General features: G+C 42.2%; 1 protein-coding gene across 16 annotated transcripts in view; it reads right to left on the bottom strand.

Moving 5' to 3' along the window:
- LOC106582631 (receptor-type tyrosine-protein phosphatase T) overlaps positions 1-25,989 on the bottom strand; it is a 591,582-nt gene that overhangs the window by 340,471 nt on the left and 225,122 nt on the right. For all 16 annotated transcript variants that reach the window (XM_045705237.1, XM_045705245.1, XM_045705240.1 and 13 more), the window contains exon 7: positions 21,460-21,753. In XM_045705237.1, the coding sequence (XP_045561193.1) occupies positions 21,460-21,753 (294 nt within the window). The remainder of the gene's footprint in view (positions 1-21,459; positions 21,754-25,989) is intronic.

Here is a 25,989-nt window from a genome sequence, read left to right as displayed (position 1 = left end):
TAGATGGCATCATGAGGTGGGAAAATTGTGTGGTTATATTGAAGCAACATCTCAAGACATCAGTCAGGAAGTTAAAGCTTGGTCGCAAATGGGTCTTCCAAATGGACAATGACCCCAAGCATACTTCCAAAGTTGTGGCAAAATGGCTTAAGGACAACAAAGTCAAGGTATTGGAGTGGCCATCACAAAGCCCTGACCTCAATCCTATAGAACATTTGTGGGCAGAACTGAAAAAGTGTGTGCGAGCAGTTACACCAGCTCTGACTCAGTTACACCAGCTCTGTCAGGAGGAATGGGTCAAAATTCACCCAACTTATTGTGGGAAGCTTGTGGAATGCTACCCGAAATGTTTGACCCAAGTTAAACAATTTAAAGGCAATGCTACCAAATACTAATTGGGTGTATCCGACTTCAACTGTATATAAGACATGTCTATGTCCTGGAAAGTTGTTATTTACAACATCATTCTAGTTACAATAGCGCACGTTAGCGCACGTTAGCATTAACTGTCCCGGTATAGGGTCACCGATTATGTAGAGGTTAAACTGGTCATCTCTGTATACCCGATGCAAGAACCACTGGTTTATGATTATTTATGAAAAAAACTCTTAGGCCTCACTCCCTGTCACGCCCTGACCGGAGAGAGCCTTTTTTATGTCTCTATTTAGGTTTGGTCAGGGTGTGATTTGGGTGGGCATTCTATGTCTTTTTTTCTATGCTTTGTATTTCTTTGTTTTGGCCTGGTATGGCTCAATCAGGGACAGCTGTACATCGTTGTCGCTGATTGGGTGTCATACTTAGGCAGCCTGTTTTCCTTTGGGGTTTGTGGGTAGTTAATTTCTGTTTAGTGTTTTGTTATACCTGACAGAACTGTTTGGCTGTCATTTTCTTGTTTTGTTGAAAGTGTCTCGAGTAGAATTAAATATGAGCACTCAACACGCTGCGCCTTGGTCTACTTCTTCAGACAGCCATTACACTCCCCCCTATCTGAGATATCTACTGCAGCCCTCATCCTCCACATACAACACCCCTTCTGCCAGTCACATTCTGTTAATGGTCCCCAAAGCACACATATCCATGGTTCGCTCCTTTTTTCAGTTCGCTGCAGCTAGCAACTGGAACGAGCTGCAAAAAAACCGGACAGTTTTATCTCCATATCTTCATTGAAAGAATCAATCATGGACACTCTTACTGACACTTGTAGCTGCTTCTTGGGATGTATTGTTGTCTCTACCTTTTTGCCCTTTGTGCTGTTGTCTGTGCCCAATAATGTTTGTACCATGTTTTGTGCTGCTGCCATGTTTTGTTGCAACCGTGTTGTTGTCATGTTGTGTTGCTACCATGCTGTGTTGTCATGCGTTGTTGCCATGCTGTGTTGTTGTCTTAGGTCTATCTTTATGTATTGTTGTGGTGTCTCTCTTGTCGTGATTTGTGTCTTGTCCTACATTTTTTTTATCCCAGCCCCCAACCCCGCAGGAGGCCTTTTGCCTTTTGGTAGGCCGTCATTGTAAATAAAAATGTGTTCTTAACTGGCTTGCCTAGTTAAATAAGGGTTAAATAACACTATCCTAAATATATTCACTTGTCACCAAATAATTGATTAAAACACACGGTTTTGCAATTGTATTTAATTTTATTTATCTAAAAATCATAACTAAATATTTTTAGTATAACAAAAAAAGCTCATGAATGACATTTTCTGATTGACAGGCGCCACTCATCTTTTCTTTCAAACCCCATTTATTTTCTGTCCATCATTTAGGTCAAAGTTCTCTCCTCTCTGAGCTCAAATTGAGATGATGATGTTGAAAGGATGTTGCTTAGGAACAATTCACCCAGGGCAATTACGAGATATGGCAATTATGTACAAGTTATTGCCTTAACCTGTTAGGGCTAGGGGGCAGCATTTGCACGTCTGGATAAAAAAAATGTACCCGATTTAATCTGGTTACTAATCCTACCCAGTAACTAGAATATGCATATACTTATTATATATGGATAGAAAACACTCTAAAGTTTCTAAAACTGTTTGAATGGTGTCTGTGAGTATAACAGAACTCATTTGGCAGGCAAAACCCTGAGACATTTTCTGACAGGAAGTGGATACCTGATGTGTTGTATTACCTTTAAACCTATCCCATTGAAAAACACAGGGGCTGAGGAATATTTTGGCACTTCCTATTGCTTCCACTAGATGTCACCAGCCTTTACAAAGTGTTTTGAGTCTTCTGGAGGGAGATCTGACCGAACAAGAGCCATGGAACGATGATGTCCCATTAGACACCTGGCGCGCGAGTTCATGTTGGGTACCCTCGTTCCAATACGTTATAAAAGAGTATGCATTCGTCCACCTTGAATATTATTCATGTTCTGGTTAAAAAAGGCCCTAATGATTTATGCTATACAACGTTTGACATGTTTGATTTTTGGACATAAATGATGAGCTTTTTTGAACAAAACTACATTCGTTATGGACCTGTGATACCTGAAAGTGACATCTGATGAAGAGAATCAAAGGTAATGGATTATTTACATAGTATTTTCGATTTTAGATCTCCCCAACATGACGTCTAGTCTGTATCGCAACGCGTATTTTTCTGGGCGCAGTGCTCAGATTATTGCAAAGTGTGATTTCCCAGTAAGGTTATTTTTAAATCTGGCAAGTTGATTGCGTTCAAGAGATGTAAATCTATAATTCTTTAAATGACAATATAATATTTTACCAATGTTTTCTAATTTTAATTATTTAATTTGTGACGCTGACTTGACTGCCGGTTATTGGAGGGAAACGATTTCCTCAACATCAATGCCATAGTAAAACGCTGTTTTTGGATATAAATATGAACTTGATAGAACTAAAAATGCATGCATTGTCTAACATAATGTCCTAGGAGTGTCATCTGATGGAGATTGTAAAAGGTTAGTGCATCATTTTAGCTGGTTTTATGGTTTTGGTGACCCTGTCTTTGACTTGACAAAACATTACACACAACTCTTGTAAATGTACTGTCCTAACATACTCTAAATTTATGCTTTCGCCGTAAAACCTTTTTGAAATCGTAAAACGTGGTTAGATTAAGGAGATGTTTATCTTTCAAAGGGTGTAAAATAGTTGTATGTTTGAAAAATTTGAATTTTGACATTTATTTGGATTCAAATTTGCCGCTCTTGAAATGCACCTGCTGTTGATGGAGTGCACCACGGGTGGCACGCTAGCGTCCCACCTAGCCCATAGAGGTTAATGCGGGCCCCCGTGTTTGATGGGCAATTCTTACTGCCCAAAACGCCGCGCCATGGCTACATTAAACTTATTAAAGCAGTGCCCTGCTGGGTGCTAGCGCTGTTTTGTATACAGAACTGATCTCATTCTGATGGACCCTATTCACTAGCAGCTTGTTTTGATAGACCGCAGAGACATCAAACAAGGTAGAGTGCACAACAAAAAAGAGAAAAGATCACTAATCTTGTCCGTGATGGAAAAAAGAAAAGGGTGTCCAGATGCGAAAGACACAATATGGATTCCCTATTTCTTAGATATGCCCAAATATGTGTGAATGATGAATTTTCAATGCAGAGTTACCTATTGTGTCTAACAGGGGCATCGTAATGTCTCAGTTGAAGGGACTGAGAAAAGGAAAGAGCTATTACATTGTGTTATTGATGTTGCTGATTTCAGGGGGAAATGAGACCATTTAGCATGGCGAGCCCTCAGCCTCAGACGAAACACAGTGCCTTCGCTGGTCAATTCAGGTCTCTAATGAACTAGAAATTGTTAGTTTCAGAACAAAGAACCAGAGCAGGATGACATATGTGACCAACATTTTATAAAATGCTCTCTAATAAAAACCTATTTCTTTGTTGGTGCCGTTGGCACTGTGTCATTGTAAAAGCTTTCTCATCGTATCTTCATCATTATCAGAGATGCTCCTTACTAGGCTTCGCCTTGTGTATACAGTTGAGGGTTGAGACAAATGCAGTACTTAAGAGGAGAGGGAAATCCCCTATATAATAAAGCCTTGCATGCATCTATAATCACATTTGTGCAGATGAGCAGAGGCGTTTTTAGATCGTTTTTTTTCTAGACGCATTTCATGTAATTCTACGTAATTTACATGATAGCAGACATTAACAGAATATTTTGTAATACCACAGAAATGACCAAAATGAGTGGCTACTCTGACAGTAACAAATTGAGAGCAATAAAAAAACGACCTTGTCTTGAATGCAAACAATAGCCCAGGCCAAATAAGAGACAGACGGATTCGCAATATTAGGAGGACCATTCATGGTACAGTACAGTGAGTGTACAAACCATTAGTTACACCTTCCTAATATTGAGATACACCCCGTTTTGCCTTCAGAACAGCTTCAATTCGTCGGGGCATGGACTCTACAAGGTGTCGAAAATATTCCACAGGGATGCTGGTCCATGTTGACTCAAAATGTTGTCAAATCAAATTGTATTGGTCACATACACGTGTTTAGCAGATATTATTGTAGGTGTAGCAAAATGCTTGTGTTTCTAGCTCTGTAAAATCTAACAAGTAATATCTAACCATTTCACAACATATACCAAATACACACAAATCTAAGAAAAGGAATGGAATGAAGAATATATAAATATATGGACGAGCAATGTCAGAGCGGCATAGACTAAGATACAGTAGAATAGAATACAGTATATATATATATATATATATATATATATATATATATGAGATGAGTAATGCAAAATATGTAAACATTATTAAAGTGACTAGTGTTCCATTTATTAAAGTGGCCTGTGAATTCAAGTCTATGTATATAGGCAGCAGCCTCTAATGTGCTATTTATGGCTATTTAACCCCTGGTCGGGCTCCGTCCCGACATCCAGCGAAAAATCCTATCGCCATTAGCATAACGAAATTTAATATATATTTTTTCAAATATAGGACTATGTTATATCGTTTTATAGATACACCTCTCCTGAATCGAACCACGTTGTCCGATTTCAAAAAGCCTTTACAGCAAAAGCAAAACATTAGATTATGTTAGAGGAGTATATCGTAAAAGTAGCCACATAGCCATTTTCCGACCAACCACATTCATCACAAATAATCAAAAAACAGCTAAATGCAGCACTAACCTTTGACAATCTTCATCAGATAACACTCCTAGGACATCATGTTACACAATACATGCATTCTTTTGTTCGATAAAGTTCATATTTATATATAAAACAGCATTTTACATCAGCGCGTGACGTTGACTAACTATTTTCCCTCAAATGCATCCGGTGAAACAGCGCTACAATTTACTAAATTACTATTCGAAAACATTTTTAAAATGTAATATTGTCATTCGAAGATTTATAGATGAATATCTCTTGAAAGCACCTGTAATGCCAGATTTCAAAATAACAACTTTACTGGGTAATCACACTGCGATAAAAGGGGATGCGATACTGAGAAAAATAGGCTACCGTTACAGGTCAGCGCCATCTTGGAACAATCGCATATCAAATCTACTCTTGTATACTATTGTCAATAATCCCTTACCTTTGATTATCTTCATCAGAAAGCACTTCCAGGAATCCCAGGTCCACAACAAATGTATTTTCTTTCGAAAAAGTTAATCCTTTACGTCCCAATAGCTTGTTCTTGTTAGCGCGTTCTGAAGGCTGCTCCAAAACTTCCGTCGGCTGCGGGACTCCTCTTTCAATAAAATGCATATCTTTTAAATGTAAATTCGTTCAAACATGTCAAACGTTGTATAACAAATCTTTAGGGCCTTTTTCAACCAGAGCTCCAATAAGATTCAAGGGGGACGATTGCATTGTCTTTCAAAACATTTCGAAAGCGGAGGGTAGCCAGGGGCGCCGGTGTCATAATGGTGATGGCCCTCCTCATGTGACCACTTTCCACAGCGTCTCATTCAGTCAGTTTTCACAGTAGGAGACTTAAACCACTTTGTAAAGACTGGGGACATCTAGTGGAAGCAATAGGAAGTGCTCAATGAACCATTGCTCACTGTGTGATTTATAGGCAAAGTGATGAAGTTGAGTCCGCAATTCAGAATTCCACATCTTGTTATGATCAGTCTCGGGGTTTTGACTGCCATATGAGTTCTGTTATACTCAGACACCATTCAAACAGTTTTAAAAACCTTAGGGTGTTTTCTATCCACAAGTATTTATTATATGCATATCCTAGCTTCTGAATTTGAGTAGGAGGCCGTTTAAAATGGGCACACATTTTTTTCAAAAATCGCTGTAGCGCCCCCTATCCTAGGCGACCGTCAAGAGGTTAACAGTCTGATGGTATTGAGATAGAAGCTGTTTTTCAGTCTCTCGGTCCCAGCTTTGATGCACTTGTACTGACCTTGCCTTCTGGACAATAGCAGTGTGAACAGGCAGTGGCTCAGGTGGTTGTTGTCCATTCCTGTGACATTGGGTGCTGTAGATGTCCTGGAGGGCAGGTAGTTTCCCCCTGGTGATGCGTTGGACAGACCACACCACCCTCTGCAGAGCTTTGTGGTTGCAGTGGTGCAGTTGCCATACCAGGTGGTGATACAGCCCAACAGGATGCTCTCAAGTGTGTATCTGTAAACATTTGTGAGGGTTTTAGGTGCCATGCCAAATTTCTTCATCCTCCTGAGGTTGAAGAGGCGCTGTTGCACCTTCTTCGCCACACGGTCTGTGTGGGTGGACAATTTCAGTTTGTTAGTGATGGGTACGCCGAGGAACTTGAAGCTTTCCATCTTCTCCACTGCGGTCCCGTTGATGTGGATAGGGGGGTGCGCCCTCTGCTATTTCCTGAAGTCCACGATCATCTCCTTTGTTTTGTTGACCTTGAGTGAGAGGTTATTTTCCTGGCACCACACTCCCAGAAATTCTAGTATACTGATATTCTAGTTTTTCTTGTTAGGGCACCTGTACACCCCCGTGCTTATGTAAATTGAAATGCTTGGAATGTTTTGGCCTGTGAAACACATTAAACAATGCCCACGTTAGTTTCTGCTCCCGTCATTGACAACCTCTTTTCTGGTTTAGCCGGAGGACAGGCTTAAAAATCCTTCTTTTACATGTCTCCTCCCCTTCATATACACTGATTGAAGTAGATTTAACCCTCCTGTTGTGTTCGTTTCATGTTAATTAATTCCGTGTTCCCGGTCCAAAATGACCGCTCTATTATAGCTGATTATAAATCCATAATAATACATATATTATCACCTAAGGTTGTGTTAGATCTTTTTATCAGCTTAGGTTCTTGTGAAGATTACAAGTTTTGAACTTCTATTTGCTATTTATGGCCTGTAGGCCTCATTGACCTGAGCTCATTCAACTCATTCAAAAAGCATAATGTATGGATTATTTTGACTATAACAAATACTCAGATTAAACATATTGTGCCATTTATCACAGACTACTTTGTGTCAACTTTTAACAAGGACATTTGTTTTGAAACCATTTCAAGTGTTTAAATAGTGGCAGGATTTTGTCATCAACCCAGGATATGGCATATCTCGTTGGCCCTGGGGTCATCCTGATAACATTTTCAGCTGACCTCTCCTCTCAGGTGGGGATGAAGACTAGGATAAATTCCCATTCTTTGACCGGAATGTAACAACAACCTCAGCAGGGCCCTCTTCCTCATCACTGCATTGTTCCACATTGGTTGTCTCTTGGTCTGGATCATATTCTGTGTTGTCTTCAACTTCTGACATTTCCTCCTCTAATGCATCTTCACTGTCAGTTTCCTGGCCTCTCTCCACCTCACCAGTGTCATGATCAAAGATATGATCAAGAGCCTTACATACAGTATATCGTATGGTCATTGTGCTGCCACAGAATGAATTGTGAACAAGGCCTCAAAAAAGATTTATATACCAGAGATGTGAGAAAAGTTCTATATATTATTGAAACAATGTAGCGATTGTTTGTGAGAATGCCAACAGGTGGGGGAAAGATTCTATTGGGGAAAGGTTCCCGTGGGGGTTGCCATGGAAGCCGAGAAGGGGAGTGAGGTGTGTGTGTGTGTATGTGTGTTCTCAAACATGCATGTGGGGGTCTGGGAGAGGAAGTGTGTCCATCTGATGATGTGCCTGAACTCAATTTTATACACTAATTATAGTCTCACCCATTCATTTCTAATGACTGGTCATTTTTGACCGGGAACACTACAAGTGTACAACATTTTATGAAAATCATCAACATTTATTTTGTGTGTTCAGATGCCCTATGTGGACAAAATCAAAGGTACCTTATGACAATCAGATTAAATGAAGTACATTTTTTAGAGAGAAAACTTGTAAATCGGTCCAATTCGACCGGAACACAGCAGGAGGGTTAACAAGTGACATCAATAAGGGATCATAGCGTTCACCTGGATTCACCCGGTCAGTCTATGTCATGGAAAAAGCAGGTGTTCCTGTTTTGTACACTCAGTGTGCATGTATCATGAGGCAAATCGGTCTAAAAAACAGAGATTTGCCCCTCTTTTTAATGCAATTTTAAGGACAATTGCATTGCAGGAGCTGTAATCCTAAGCGTTATTCATTTTAATAAAGGTTCTTACACAGGGACAGATGGTTGTATTTCAGTTAAAAAGCTTTGGATTTGTCTGTAGTGGTTAACATATTGATTTGTTCTATTCATAATGTTTGATTTATAAGCCCTGTTAGCACACAAAACAACTGCATAACCTATAGACCCAGATTACAACATTGACCCCCCATGAGATATAAATTCATTTGAAAAAGGTGTTTATGTTCAATAAAAAGGAACAGGATACAAAAGGCGTTCAAAGGAAATGGATTGTACAGACAGACCATCTGATTGGACATTTAATTAGTCTTCAGAATAAATATAGGAGTATTACTTTTTGCACTTTATCTTAGTCTCAGATTGCACTCAAAACTTATTCTCAATGACATTCATCTCTATTTGGGTGAGTCAATGACAACGCCAAAAAAACTGTGCCAAGCTATGATTGTAATTCTTCCAAAATGAATCAATGAAACGTATGTGTCATAGAGGAAATGTGACTGCCCTTGCTGCTTCTGAAGAGCTTAGTTTCAGATCAACTTAATCTCTGCGTCTCAATTGTTGACATCAAATTCAATCAGCCAATGTCAAATCTAAGATAAAATGTCCAGGATGTAAGACATACATTTTAAAGAGATTAGAGATTGGGATATACTGTATATTTTGGTTAGGGTACAGTATTACCGCCAAACTGGTAGTCACGACTCATGACTGCAGTCAAATTCCACGTGACTGTTTAGTCACAGTAATTAGGCTTCTCCAAGCTCTGATGCTACTGATGGTCATTAGTAGCCTACCAAACTTGCTAACTGCCTGGTACTCAGCACTCTATTGTTCCTCTAATCACTCAGATATCAATGCAAATGTAATCGAAAATCAAATCAAACACTTTATGAGAACCCATGAGCTCATGTTGAGCAACATTTCTATAGGCTATGCAATTGCGTGAGAAAACATAGTTTTGATGGCCTCTATTAAAAAGAGGAGGGTCCCATCAGCTTTCTATAGACTAGGCCTACTATATTTATTTCTCAACTTTCCTAATATTAAACACATTGCTTCGCTTTACAACAGAAGTATAGCCTATCTGGTTGACATGAAAATTAACTACGGGAAAAGTGTCCTCCATTCAATATTAAAGTACATAGATGACATGTACAGTATTTATCCCTCTGCCCCTGTTCCAAGAAAGGTGCATGATAATTGTGAAGTCTAAATCAAAACAAATTTCACACATTTTAATTAAGTATACACTACCGTTCAAAAGTTTGGGGTCACTTATAAATGTCCTTGTTTTTGAAAGAAAAGCTATTTTTTTTGTCCAGTAAAATAACATGAAATACAGTGAAGACATTGTTAAAGACAAGAAGGTCGGTCAATCCGGAAAATTTCAAGAACTTTCAAAGTTTCTTCAAGTGTAGTCTCAAAAACCATCAAGCGCTATGATGAAACTGGCTTTCATGAGGACCACCACAGGAAAGGAAGACCCAGAGATACCACTGCAGAAAAGGATAAGTTCATTGACTGCACCAGATTTGCCAGTTCTTGCTGTGAGATGTTACCCCACTCTTCCACCAAGGTACCTGCTAGTTCCCAGACATTTTTGGGGGGAAATGGCCCTAGCCCTCACCCTCCGATCCAACAGGTCCCAGATGTGCTCAATGGGATTGAGATCCGGGCTCTTTGCTGGCCATGGCAGAACACGATAAGTATGGCTGGTGGCATTGTCATGCTGGAGGGTCATGTCATGCCTGCAGAAAGGGTATCACATGAGGGAGGAGGATGTCTTCCCTGTAACGCACAGCGTTGAGATTGCCTGCAATGACAACAAGCTCAGTCCGATGATGCTGTGACAACGCCCCAGACCATGATGGACCCTCCACCTCCAAATCGATCCTGCTCCAGAGTACAGGCTTTGGTGTAAAGCTCATTCCTTCCACGATAAACGCGAATCCAACCATCGCCCCTGGTGAGACAAAACCGCGACTTGTCAGTGAAGAGTACTTTTTGCCTATCGTGTCTGGTCCAGCGGTGGTGGGTTTGTGCCCATAGGCGACGTTGTTGCTGGTGATGTCTGGTGAGGACCTGCCTTACAACAGGCCTACAAGCCCTCAGTCCAGCCTCTCTCAGCCTATTGCGGACAGTCTGAGCACTGATGGAGGGATTGTGCGTTCCTGGTGTAACTCGTGTAGTTGTTGTTGCCATCCTGTACCTGTCCCGCAGGTGTGATGTCCGGATGTACCAATCCTGTGCAGGTGTTGTTACACATGGTCTGCCACTGCGAGGACGATCAGCTGTCCGTTCTGTCTGCCTGTCTTAGGCGTCTCATAGTAAGGACATTGCAATTTATTGCCCTGGCCACATCTGCAGTCCTCATGCCTCCTTGCAGCATGCCTAAGGCACGTTCATGCAGATGAGCAGGGACCCTGGGCATCTTTCTTTTGGTGTTTTTCAGAGTCAGCAGAAAGGCCTCTTTATTGTCCTACGTTTTCATAACTGTGACCTTAATTGCCTACCGTCTGTAAACTGTTAGTGTCTTAATGACCGTTCCACAGGTGCATGTTTAATTAATTGCATGGGAAACAGTGTTCAAACCCTTTACAATGAAGATCTGTGAAGTTATTTGGATTTTTACGGATTATCTTTGAAAGACAGGGTCCTGAAAAATGGGATGTTATGTATGTACTGTACGCTACTGATGCGCAGGTTGACTCATAATCCACAGTCCCCACGGTTATATCCACAGGGCGATCAGGTTTAGGTGGATGAAGGGTGATGGGCAGGTTGAATAAAGACAAAACAATACATAAAAAATGTATAAATGTATAATTATTGTGCGTGTCTAAAGTGGCTACTTTGAGATTTTTCTTTCATTCTTTTTATCTGGCATTCGTGCATATGTCAAGTCTAAGCTTTAGGGCCTAACTCTACAAGTGCCAAATACACGCAATTGCCAAATGCTTTTGGGAACTTGTGCAGAAAAAGTTTACATCAATCCAATGAGGTGAAAAGGACAATATTGGAGTATATTTCAACAAGAGGAAAGCTGCAAAATGGAGAGTTGAAAATAAAGAGAAGGTAGCAGGGCCAGAACAGTAGCGTAGTGTTTGGCACTATACAATTTCAACAGTCACAAGGGAACTGTATTGTTCAGATGGGTTAACCTGTTATGGCTAGGGGGCAGTATTTTCACGGCTGGATAAAAAACGTACCCGATTTAATCTGGTTACTACTCCTGCCCATTAACTAGAATATGCATATAATTATTGGCTTTGGATAGAAAACACCCTAAAGTTTCTAAAACTGTTTGAATGGTGTCTGTGAGTATAACAGAACTCATATGGCAGGCAAAAACCTGAGAAGATTTCATGCAGGAAGTGGCCTGTCTGACAAGGTGTCATTCTTCTTGTCACTGTTTATTGAAGAGTGAGGATCTTAGCTGTCCCGTGACACTTCCTACGGCTGCCATAGGGTCTCAGAAGGCGGTAAAAAGCTGAATCGTGGCTTTGCAGGCTCTGTCTGAAAAAAAGTAGCGCGTTTGGGTAGTGGCTGGTTACAGTACTGTGAGACTCAGGCTCGTGCCCGCGTCGACCGAAAGCTTTGTTTACTTTCCTCTGTTTAGCTAAATGGACATTCCCGGTCGGAATATTATCGCTTTTTTACGAGAAAAATGGCATAAAAATGGATTTTAAACAGCGGTTGACATGCTTCAAAGTACGGTAATGGAATTTTAGATTTTTTTTGTCTCGACTTGCGCAATGCGCACGACCCTTCTTTACCATTCGGATAGTGTCTGGGACGCACGAACAAAACACCGCTATTCGGATATAACGATGGATTATTTTGGACCAAACCAACATTTGTTTTTGAAGTAGCAGTCCTGGGAGTGCATTCTGACGAAGACAACAAAAGGTAATCAAACTTTTATAATAGTAAATCTGATATTGGTGAGTGCTAAACTTGCCGGGTGTCTAAATAGCTAGCCCGTGATGCCTGGGCTATGTACTTAGAATATTGCAAAATGTGCTTTCACTAAAAAGCTATTTTAAAATCGGACATATCGAGTGCATAGAGGAGTTCTGTATCTATAATTCTTAAAATAATTGTTATGCTTTTTGTGAACGTTTATCGTGAGTAATTTAGTAAATTGTTAGCAAATTCCTCCGGAAGTTTGCGGGGGTATGCTAGTTCTGAACGTCACATGCTAATGTAAAAAGCTGTTTTTTTTATATAAATATGAACTTGATTGAACAAAACATGCATGTATTGTATAACATAATGTCCTAGGTGTGTCATCTGATGAAGATCATCAAAGGTTAGTGCTGCATTTAGCTGTCTTCTGGGTTTTTGTGACATTATATGCTAGCTTGAAAAATGGGTGTCTGATTATTTCTGGCTTGGTACTCTGCTGACATAATCTAATGTTTTGCTTTCGCTGTAAAGCCTTTTTGAAATCGGACAGTGTGGTTAGATAAAGGAGAGTCTTGTCTTTAAAATGCTGTGAAATAGTCATATGTTTGAAAAATTGAAGTTTTTGTATTTTTGAGTAATTTGTAATTCGCGCCAAGCCTATCATTGGATATTGGAGCAGGTGTTCCGCTAGCGGAACGTCTAGATGTAAGAGGTTAACCTCTATGGGCTAGGGGGGACGCTTGCGTAAATTTAGAGTATGTTAGGACAGTACATTTACAAGAGTTGTGTGTAATGTTGTGCCAATTCAAAGACAGGCGTCACCAAAACCATAAAATCAGCTAAAATTATGCACTAACCTTTTACAATCTCCAACAGATGACACTCCTAGGACATTGTGTTAGACATTGCATGCATTTTTAGTTCTATCAAGTTCATATTTATATCCAAAAACAGCGTTTTACTGTGGCGTTGATGTTCAGGAAATCGTTTCCCTCCAATAACCGGCATTCAAGTCAGCACCACAAATTAAATAATTAAAATTAGAAAACATTGGTAAAATATTATATTGTCATTTAAAGAATTATAGATTTACATCTCTTGAACGCAATCAACTTGCCAGATTTAAAAATAACCTTACTGGGAAATCACACTTTGCAATAATCTGAGCACTGCGCCCAGAAAAATACGCGTTGCGATACAGACTAGCCGCCATGTTGGGGAGATCTAAAATCGAAAATACTATGTAAATAATCCATTACCTTTGATTCTCTTCATCAGATGTCACTTCCAGGTATCACAGGTCCATAACGAATGTAGTTTTGTTCAAAAAAGCTCATCATTTATGTCCAAAAATCTCCGTCTTGTTAGCACATGATCTAAGCCCGCCGGACTTCACTTCATGAACGAGGGGGAAAAAATATATTTACGTTCGTTCAAACATGTCAAACGTTGTATAGCATAAATCATTAGGGCCTTTTTAACCAGAACATGAATAATATTCAAGGTGGACGAATGCATTCTCTTTTATAACGTATTGGAACGAGGGTACCCAACATGAACTCGCGCGCCAGGTGTCTAATGGGCCATCATCGTTCCATGGCTCTTGTTCGGTCAGATCTCCCTCCAGAAGACTCAAAACACTTTGTAAAGGCTGGTGACATCTAGTGGAAGCAATAGGAAGTGCCAAAATATTCCTCAGCCCCTGTGTTTTTCAATGGCATAGGTTTAAAGGTAATACAACACATCAGGTATCCACTTCCTGTCAGAAAATGTCTCAGGGTTTTGCCTGCCAAATGAGTTCTGTTATACTCACAGACACCATTCAAACAGTTTTAGAAACTTTAGGGTGTTTTCTATCCATATATAATAAGTATATGCATATTCTAGTTACTGGGTAGGATTAGTAACCAGATTAAATCGGGTACATTTTTTTATCCAGCCGTGCAAATACTGCCCCCTAGCCCCAACAGGTTAAGAAGGAAGGAAATTCCACAAATGAACTTTTAATAAGGTACACCTGTTAATTGAAATGCATTCCAGGTGACTACGTCATGAAGCTGGTTGAGATAATGCCAAGAGTGTGCAAATCTGTCATCAAGGCAATGGGTGGCTACTTTGAATAATCTAAATATAAAATATATTTTGTTTAACACTATTTTGGTTACTACATTATTACGTATGTGTAATTTCATAGTATTGATGTCTTTACTACTATTCTACCATGTAGAAGAAAAAAAACTTGAATGAGTAGGTGTGTCCAAATTTTTGACTGGTACTGTACATGCTCATGCATACAGACATGAGCATCCCCCAATTCCCCCTGTACCATCATCACAATCACACATACACATTGCATACATGCACACATTAACCACACACAAACACCTTGGAAATGGTGTGTTTTCCAAAGGTGCCACTACATACATGATCTCTGTGCGTATTTCAACATATTGGCGTGCTGTGTGTGTGTCTGTGAGACGTGCTGTGAAAGGAAATGTGAAACATGCTTTGTCAGGCCTCAGCTCTCTCTGAAGAGCTTTCCCTTACTATCTTCATTACCACACGCACACACGTACAGACACACACACACAAACACAGCCTTTATTACCAAGCTGCACCAGTGGGGTTTATCCTCTGGCCTGTCATTATAAGCCCCATAGAGAGAGAGGGGAGAGCGGAGGGGAAGGTGAGAGTAGAAATAGAGGTCTTTCAGCACGTGAAGAGCCTTTCTGATTAATTTGGGCCGAGTTTGAGTGGCCGATCAGTGTTGACTGGTGCGTCAGTGTTTTAAAAAAAGCCTATGTTGTTTATATGGTGCCTTAAATCCCTTAACGTTCCATGTTAAGAAGAAAAAGCAAGGATTAGCTGTTCTCAATGGGCCTCCCTGGTCGAGTCGTTGAAGACACTTGGCTTATTGTCTTTGTTGCGTTATAAGGATATTTGAAATGGCTTTTGATAGTCTTGAAGTTCTTGACAAGGCCCACAAGCACATCTTGAGTGCTAGGTTAGACATAAAACAAGATGTCATTGGTGAAAAGACTCCATGCTGTGTGAGTAGCTTTATTTCATGTTTCTTTCACTACAACAGCACATTGTCCCCTTGTCCTCATCACAATTTGATGGGAATTGCAGTATGTTAACTCATTTTGATTCAAACATTTTATAGTTTTTTCCCTTCCCCGGTACAAAAGGTTGTTTTTAAAGCTGGAGTCTTTTAAATCAAAAAGCTGCAGTTGGCAAGGAAGTAAAGGAAAGTCATATATCCTGCTGGTAAATCAAATACCCATCTCTTAATAGTGTGAGGACATAAGCCAGGAGACACATTAGATCCTGCCTCATAAATATTCAGTCAGTTAACAGAGGAGGGAAGGTGTTTTAAAGTGTGATCAATCCAGGAGAGGCTGCGTCCCCCAGATCATCAGAGCGTTCCTCCATGTCTTCCTCACTACTCCCTGAAGGGAGATGAGTGACCTGTGTGAGAGTGAAGAAAGTGTGTCTGTGTATGTGCGAGCATGCGCATGTCTGTTTGTGCATGTGTGGCAGGACAGCCCCTCCGCAGCAGTAGCAGCGGCGACTTTGGAGAGAAAGAACTGTTGGAGATAAATGTTATATTGCAAAGTCCTCCTCTCAGATCATGGCGAGCGGAGAGATTAACGTTGGCCCAGGAGACCAGCCATGGAGGTCGAACAAAGCCATCTTCTCCTTGCCCAGAAATAATGCGAACAAATTAACAGTAGCGTTGTCCTTTAAAACCATGCATTTGGGCTTGGCATGAATTCTAGGCTAGACAACGGTCCACTGCCCATCATCTATGAAAAGCTGATGAAGGGCAATGGTAATAGAAAGCACTAAAGCATGGCAGTCTAAAGAGAGAGCCATATAAATCATTAAATGTGCCTGAACTCTAAGAAACCCAGAAACTTCAAACTTAACACTAGAGTTTAGGAAGCTATGAGATGTTTTAAAAAGGCCCCTTTTTAATCAGAATATTCAAAATTATCCAATGTAAATTTGAACATTTTCCAAAACTTATTCATGGATGGGATTTACCTAATAAAACAGCAAATCAGGATATTGGAGAGTGTCCATTTTATCTTCCAGGAGGGGGGAAAATGTGTAGGTGGGTATTTTCGGGGCAACCAGCCAAGGACAGAGAGAGAGAAAGAGGGAGAGAGAGACTGCAGGAGGAGTAGGATGAACTCTTGCCGCCACAGCTCTCACAAGCACATTATCACCTTCATCTTCCAACGCACAGGGGGGAGATTTATCGTAATGTGAGGGGAAAGATAATAACAATAAATCCTGTTTGGTCTATAGATCATTCACGCTCAGCGCAAAATGGATTAAAGGCATCTTCAGTCCACCTCCTAACGAGTCGAATGCACCTCGCCACTGTGGGAGTTAGGGCCTGGTGGAAGAATGTGTGCCCGTCGGAGGGATGACACATGAGATGAAGCGACATGCTGGGAGCCAAAGATGTCACGTCCCTCATTGTCACCTGGTGGCAGTGGTGTAAAGTCCTTAAGTCGTTTTTTGGGCTATCTGTACTTTACTATTTATATTTTGGACAACTTTTACTTTTACTCCACTACATTCCTAAAGAAAATAATGTAATTTTTACTCCATACATTTTCGTGACACCAAAAAGTACTCATTACATTTTGAATGCTCAGCAGGACAGGAAACTGATCCAATTATATTGTATATAAATATTTTAGAAATTACATTTACTTTTAAAACGTAAGTGCATTTAAAACCAAATACTTTTAGACTACTTTTACTCAAGTAATATTTTACAGGGTGACTCACTTTTACTTGAGTCATTTTCTATTAACACATAAAATGTGGTACTTACTCCGCAACTGCCTGGCGGAGAATAGTAATGGGTCTTAAATTTGACCTGAATTTAATAAGATAACAGTACATCCACTGTAATGGTCATACACCCAGGTGTTGGAGGATGTAGATGTGAAAAGCAATGTGTGCTTTGGATTTCCCCCTCGGCCCTGGTGTGCCACGACAGAGCCCACTCAAGCGCTGCAGGCTGCCAACACTCAAATCAGCCAGGCAGACAAGCGAGCGGGCCCCTGAGCATTTATGAGGCCCTTCTCTGACCCATTTCTGAGGCCCTTCTCCTCTCTACACCCCCCCACCCCGGCACGAGATCTCTGACAGGTAAACACGGCGGCCGACACTTCAGAAAACATATGTTTCTTTCTGCTGCACTTCACACAGCCCAGCTAGCCCAGTACACAGAGGAGTTACAGTACAGAGCTACTGAGGCGCGGCCACTTCACACAGCCCAGCTAGCCCAGTACACAGAGGAGTTACAGTACAGAGCTATTGAGCCGCGGCCACTTCACACAGCCCAGCTAGCCCAGTACACAGAGGAGTTACAGTACAGAGCTATTGAGCCGCGGCCACTTCACACAGCCCAGCTAGCCCAGTACACAGAGGAGTTACAGTACAGAGCTATTGAGCCGCGGCCACTTCACACAGTCCAGCTAGCCCAGTACACAGAGGAGTTACAGTACAGAGCTATTGAGCCGCGGCCACTTCACACAGCCCAGCTAGCCCAGTACACAGAGGAGTTACAGTACAGAGCTATTGAGCCGCGGCCACTTCACACAGCCCAGCTAGCCCAGTACACAGAGGAGTTACAGTACAGAGCTATTGAGCCGCGGCCACTTCACACAGCCCAGCTAGCCCAGTACACAGAGGAGTTACAGTACAGAGCTATTGAGCCGCGGCCAGCAGAACCTTTGTTCCACATCACCTCCACTCTGCCCCCGCTGTCTCCCCTCCCTCCTTCCTCACCCTTCCTTCTTCATCCTCTCTCTCTCCCTCCTGGTTGCCTCTGATATGATGAAAACAGGCAGCCTCTTCCACATCGATCTGGGCCACAGGTAGACACATACACACACACACACACACACACACACACACACACGTGCACAAACGCAAATGCCCAAGCAGCGTAATTTTCTATTGGTTCTGACTCTCGTCTCCGTGCACTCGGACATCTCGAACAGTGTTCGATCTTCAGCTCACATGAAACACACCACAATTGTGTGGTAGTTCGAACATGTCAAGCGGGGTTTGTTCTGATTCATGTAACTTAGGCTGAGGACCAACACCTTCTGGATGGAACACATTCTGTGTTGCATTAATAACAGAGCCTGAACCGAGTTGAGATACAGCACTGTGTAGCTTACTGTACAGAAAGATCTACCCCTTGTCAACACTGTTCTCAGGTCAGCTTCCACAGCCCAATCCAAAGTGACGGGGCAATCTGTAACTGGTCCGAGAGCGGTCGGCTCACAACCCAAGAAACGTCCTCTTCTTGTTTTTTTTGCCTGTTTGGGGATGTATTACAAACTCCTCTTCATGCGGACCGTATCGATTCCTGCGTGTTCCGTTCAGCCTCCATTCCGGCTCCATTCGGAGCTGACATCTTCCACAGTTTCCTCCAGGGGAGCTCTGTTCATTGACTTTGCCTTTGACAGTGATAATGTGTGGTGCAGCGTCTTCTCCACACATGCCTGATGAATGTCACAGTGAATGCCACCACCCGTAGCTGTACATTAGCGAGAAAGCGCTTTTTACATGGGACTGGATTAGCATAATGTGAACGGCTGCGGCTGGCTGTGGCGCATATCAGATAGTGTCTGTCAGCTGGAATTGGGTGCATTTCATCAGGCAAGAAGTGCTGTGGAAGCCTGCTGAGAGGGAGTGGGGCTTCTGAGGCAGGGGACCCAGGAGTGTGTGTGTGTGGGGGGCGGTGGGGGTGTGGTGGATACCTGCAGAGCCGGTGGCATGGAACCACTATAGCACATCATTTTCACCTAGCTAAATTGTTTACTGGTACAGAGAGCGATGGTGGCTGCCAACGGACCACACAAAGACACGTGCACACAAATGTGAGCACATAAACACACACGCACACACACAGAGGCACTTAGAGTAGCACAAACAAGCTTGAACACAGTCACAGCACCAACATACAAAAAGACAAAGGCCGAAGATTGGAGACAGACATTCATTGGCAGATTCACACTTCAGACACACTCCCAGACATATTCACCCTGCATAAACTTCAAAAGGTTTGAGAAGGCAGCAACTGTCCCACTGGACACAGACGTCAGTTCAACATCAAGTTTTGATTTACATTTGGTTGAGTTGTCAACTAATGGGAATTCAACGTGGAATCAACCCAAAAATATCACCCTGTCATTGAATAAAGATTAAACGTTGTGTGAAAAAAAAGAAATTCCCTTACATTGATGAGTTTTTGCAAGTCCAACGTCACACCCTGATCTGTTTCACCTGTCCTTGTGATTGTCTCCACCTCCTCCAGGTGTCACTTATTTTTCCCAGTGTATTTATCCCTGTGTTTCCTATCTCTCTGTGCCAGTTCGTCTTGTATGTTTTCAAGTCAACCAGCGTGTTTTTCCCGTGCTCCTGTTCTCTATTCTCTTTTTCTAGTCTTCCCAGTTTTGACGCATGCTTGTTTTTTCTGGACTCGGTACCCGCCTGCCTGACCCTTCTGCCTGCCCTGACATCGAGCCTGTCTGCCACTCTTTACCTCTTGGACTCAGAATCTGGTTTTGACCTTTGCCTGTCCATGACCATTCTCTTGCCTACTCCTTTTGGATTATATTAAACTACAAAGACTCTAACCATCTGCCTCCTTTGTCTGCATCTGGGTCTTGCCTTCTGCCCTTATATCCAATCAGTTTTCCAGACGGAGAACAAGAATGAGATGTTGAGTAAAGCAGTAGGTAATGAGAGGGAAAAAACAGGGGGAAATAGATAAGAGAGAGAGAGAGATTAAGAAATACAGACTCAATGGAGAGATAGAGAATTCAAAGAAAAGTAGAGAAAGAGAATAAGAGAGAGAGAAGGATTATAGAAATACAGAGAAAAAAACCTGCCAGAAAGGAATAGAGACTAAATTGAAGGCGAGAGAATTCAACAGAAAAAGAAGAAAGAGCGAAAGAACAGAAGAAAGAGAAAGATAAGGGAAAAAGAGAGAGGAGAAAGAGAAAGAAAAGGGAAAAAGAGTGAGGGGACACTAACAGTGTTTCATTTTCTCCAGATCATTGGTGCTTCCCCACTGTGTTGGCGCTGCCACATGCAGCTCCTTCATCATGTCTCTCACCTGGAGAACAGAGACTTCCCACGGCTGCTCATCTGCTCACCTCAATTACCACTCCCCATCAGAGCCCCACAGGAGCCATTGCACGCACACACACATGCACAAGCAAACAGTCACATACAGACACAGTTGCACACACACAAACACACAGAGACACACACAGACACACACACACACAGTCTCTCTCATACACACACACGCACGGGGTTGATGTGATTAGCAGTCACTTTATTAAATGAAGTGTGTCTTTCTTCTGCAAGCTCCATACGCTACCCACTGGGCCAATAATTACAACAACAAAAATGTCTCCCACCTACCCTATGCGCCCTGGTCAAAAGTAGTGCACTATAAAGGGAATAGGGTGCCATTTGGGATGCAAACGGAGAGTCTCGGATGAATCAGGAAGTGTGAACTTCAGAAGCCAAATGGGCAATAGAAGATGGTGGGGTGGACCTTATGGAGTCAGGTGGTGCACAGTGAACTCATTGATTCACTGTTGCAAGGAAAAATCAATTTGGTTCTCGTTTTCCACATTTTGGAAAAAGTGACTGTTCTCACTTGTGATGAATTCGATAACCTTCATTTAGATAATGGGAATATAGCTCCCATCATCAAAGTGGAAATAGCTGGTAATAGGAGCCCAATGTATACAGCACTGAAAGATGAGCAGTAGAAATCCACACACTATCCCACAAACTAGGAGTATAGCCTATCTACAGATTGTTAATTATTTTCTAGTCAGAAGGAACCCAGGAAGTCGCTAAGGCGCCAGCTAATGGGGACCTAAATAAAGATGAGCACATCGACATAATAGAACACCGACAGAAACACAACACAGACAAAGAAACCACATTGTTCCACTCACCAGCACACTTGGTCCGGGTGATGAGTGGAGGTCCCGGGGGTCCCGTGCCTCCCTCGCCTGGCCGGGTCAGCAGAACCTTGATCTCGTACTCCACGTCGGGGTCCAAATGCCAAAGCTTGTAGGTGGGGGCGTCCACGATGTGGGTCTCGGCCCAGTTGCCCGTGGTGGTGCGGTACTCCACCTCCTTCAGGATGATAGGGCCGTCCCCGATGATGGAGTTGGCGTTGGGCTTGATCCACAGGTAGGTGGCCCCCACCGCCAAGAGCTCCGGAGGGGCAATGGGTGTGGGGGGAGCTGAGGGGGCAGAGAGAGAGAGGACAATGGAGATTAGAATATAGGCTTAGGTCAGTGGTTCCCAAATGTATGTGGCTAAATGATTGAAGTCACTGGAATTTCCTGATGTTAATTTGGGATTGTGTGTGAGAACAATTATGGGAACCCCTGTGATAGATAATGGTGGTTTAAGGGAGCATGAATTGGTAGCATGATTTGGACAGTTATGAATGAGTGCCATGGAGCATGTGAACTGTGTCATAACAATGTATGTAAACTGGTTGTTATCAAACACTTTCACTTTCACAAAGTGAAATCAAAACCAAGCAGACTTGAGTGGTAACACTCTGCCAGAGGTAAATTGTATTGTAACTAAACTGAATGCCTGCGGGAGCATCGCATCTAATGAGGTGAAGTGCCTCACTCTTTCCCATATTCCCCTTCGCTGCATGCTACCCTGCTCTCCACTCAACCAGCGCAGCCTTGATACCATGTGACATTATCCACAAGAGACAGCACAGGGCTTCCAGTGCATTGAACGGCTCCGTATCTCTCCTTCCTTCCTCTCGACAGAGGGGAACGAGATAAGAAAGACAGACAGACAGACAGACAGACAGACAGACAGACAGACAGACAGACAGACAGACAGACAGACAGACAGACAGACAGACAGACAGACAGACAGACAGACAGACAGACAGACAGACAGACAGAAGAGGAGTAAAGCAGAGGAGTGGGTAGTAATCCTCGTCTGAGCATGGGAGACCACCCGTGAAGGTACCCAGCCATGCGTAGCAGCAGCGGACCCAGTCCCCCATTAGAGGGTGTTGCTCAGTGTGTGTTCCCATGTAATCAACTAAGCCAGATTACCAGGCCACATTTAGCTCCTCCATGGTTGGAAAGACTGCAGACTGTAGACAGAAACTGAAGAAGCTACAGATGCCTTGAGGTCATACTCAGGGAGAGTTTACTCTATGACTAAAGAGAAATTAGGTAATAGTTGACTTGTATGGTGTCCATATTAGGCCAGTCTCAGAAGGAGTTGCTAAGGCTGTCCTAATATGGACACCGTAGTACTGCAGGTTAAGAAAGTCCACGTAACGGTTTAGAACAAAGGCCAGGAATTTTGCCCTGACTATGTGACCCTGGGGGAAAACTGGGCCCAAGTTATAATGATGAAATGAACGTTAATACCACCGGTAGGGTGACATTGAGAGCATTCAAACGTCCTAAGTATGCTATCATCATGGGGTTTAAATCTGCTGTTCTAATCCATCATAAAGTTTTGGGGGAAAGTATTTTGTCAATCTTTGCCAGTTCCTTATGGAAGAATAATGGTCTGCTCTCTAAAGCAAAGTATTGTCTCTCAAACTTTTTCGGAGGGCCATTACAATATGCATTGTGCTTGCATTCTTGGGAGTAAATGCCTCATCTATCATTGGGCTCCTATTCATCTCAGGGACATGGTATCTCGGGAAGGTGCAGAATGATCATAAAGCATTGCTTTTCCTCCCTTCCATTAATAAAAGCGCACTACTTCATTTATTTTGGAACGTGCAAAGGCCTGTGTCAGCACAACCTATCAGCAGCATGTTCTCACCGCCACTCCTCATTGGCTGGGGCCATTTGAACTGTGCCGCGGCACCACCCAACAGAGAGATGCACAGATGTTTGAGTCTGAGTGATTTCTGGCACAGGGGGCAATTATGAAAATGTGCAGGTAAGTCATCATTACAAATGGTAGTGAACACGTGCTAACAAGGAACAGGTGATGCAATGTTTACAGTGTTGGTGAGAGCAAAGATGGCACACTGTGTCGTTTTGCATTGGTTGTGCATGGCGAATGTATCTGGTGTGATAAAAGTAGCCAGATAGGTACATGAATAAAAGGCAAAAATTCCCACTTAAGAGGACAAGAGAGAGGAAAGGGCCAAGTGACTGTTGTCGTCTACCACCACTGTTGTCCGGTGTTGCATCCTTGCATCCTCTCTGGGAGGTATCCGGCCAACTGTGGCCCTTATTGAAAGCTCTCCGCTAAATGGGTTTAACTTCCATTTTCTGGTTTTGATATTTTTGCAGCATGGGCAAACCCCACAACGGCTATCAGTGTGTGTTTTGGGTGCATTCAGGGGAAAAAGCAGGGGAGACCAGGGCCCTGTTTGCCCTTGTCTTTATCACCTGGCACTCTGCGGGGACTTTTTGGTAACACGGTCATAAACATGTCATAATAATAAAAGCTGACATAACTTGTCATAACCTGTCATAATACGGTCATAACACTGTCATGACCCATATATTTACACCTGTTGTGACATATATTGCATTATTTTAAAGCTGGTTATGACATCGTTTTTTCCCCGCCAAGAAGTTTCCTTTTTGTTTGAAATGTTGTCTCTTAAAACCTTTGTTTTGTTGTAATGAAAAGTATATTACATAAACATACTGTTGACACGGAGGTTATGGTGTAATGGAATGTTTTGCCTTGTGTGGTAGGTTTTTACACTCTTATGTAGGTGTCATAACCAGCCATGAATAACTACTGTGGTAGGTTTTGTGGGTTTTGGCACTCTTATGTAGGTGTCATAACCAGCCATGAATAACTACTGTGGTAGGTTTTGTGGGTTTTTGCACTCTTATGTAGATGTCATAACCAGCCATGAATAACTACTGTGGTAGGTTTTGTGGGTTTTGGCACTCTTATGTAGGTGTCATAACCAGCCATGAATAACTACTGTGGTAGGTTTTGTGGGTTTTTGCACTCTTATGTAGATGTCATAACCAGCCATGAATAACTACTGTGGTAGGTTTTGTGGGTTTTGGCACTCTTATGTAGATGTCATAACCAGCCATGAATAACTACTGTGGTAGGTTTTGTGGGTTTTGGCACTCTTATGTAGGTGTCATAACCAGCCATGAATAACTACTGTGGTAGGTTTTGTGGGTTTTGGCACTCTTATGTAGGTGTCATAACCAGCCATGAATAACTACTGTGGTAGGTTTTGGCACTCTTATGTAGGTGTCATAACCAGCCATAAAAGAAAACAATTATGTCACAACAGGTCTATATATATATATATATATATATATATATATATATATGTGTCATGACAGTGTTATCACCATATTATAACTTGTCATAATATAATATATCCATAGCCAGATAACGTGTTATGACGATGGGTGTTAAAGTGTTACTGAGTTGGTAAATTGGGGATATTCCGTAAAGCTTTAACAATCTCACGGTATCAGATCAAGCCCCAGTTGGCACAGGAAGGAAGATAGAGGTAAAAGGGGAGGAAAACATATACCAGAAAAGGGGAATTGGTAGCTGTGAGACAACAATGACCTAAATCAGTTTTTCCCCTTGCACTTGCAAAAAAAGAAGAGAGTGATCAAGAAAACTGAGGAGACGCACCCTGAAACATCATTAGACTACCAGCTTCCCAGTATCATTATCACCACAAGCCTGTTTTCAGCTCTCTGAATTCTGTGGAGGCACACTGATAGACCCCACTGCTTTCATGTGCAGCGCACTGAAGGGAGCGCCTCGCCACCCAGGAGTGGGCCCTCAGAGTGCTCTGCTGATTAAATCAATTTATTTCATGATTTTTCCAGGGACTGTCTTCCTCCATCTTTAATGAGAGCTGATAACAGCTTGAGGATCTGAGAGGGGGTAATTTAAGGTAGTGTAACAACACGCCACCAGGAATTATACTATCTCTGGTATATCTCTCTAATAGCAGCATGTTCTGAATTGGTATCGTAGTATACCTTGAGCCCCACTTTTTGAATGTGCTGGAATCAGCATTAGATAGGATATACATTGTTATTTATATTGGTAGTGCTATGATTTGACCTTTGTGGAGGAAACATGGAGTCTTATCTGCATTATAAGGTGATTGGATATGTATTTGGGGGAACGGATTGTATTGTATTCAGTATATGCTCCCCTCGGCTAATGCATTTGTTGCCTGTGATGTTCCTTTCCAGGGCATGCCCACAAAGAATGCTTTAATCAAAAGGGAGGCAACACAAAGGCCAGGTGGAAAAATATATCTGAGTGAGGTTGTACAATGATATAGTGAGAGAGAGCAAGAGAAAGTAGAGAAAAAAACATCCACGTGCATTCAAAAGGAGTGAGGTCCAGGTAAAGAGGCAATGACATGCGTTTCCCAGGGGGGGATGTCTCCCCCACAGGAACCATGGGAATGAATCCTCCATTCCCACTGCTCAAAGGAAACACACCGCTGTGGACAC

The sequence above is a fragment of the Salmo salar genome, chromosome ssa22 (assembly GCF_905237065.1).
Source record: "Salmo salar chromosome ssa22, Ssal_v3.1, whole genome shotgun sequence".
NCBI lineage: Eukaryota > Metazoa > Chordata > Actinopteri > Salmoniformes > Salmonidae > Salmo > Salmo salar.
The sequence above is the reverse complement of the archived record's forward strand: the minus strand, read 5'-3'. Positions and strand labels throughout refer to the sequence as shown.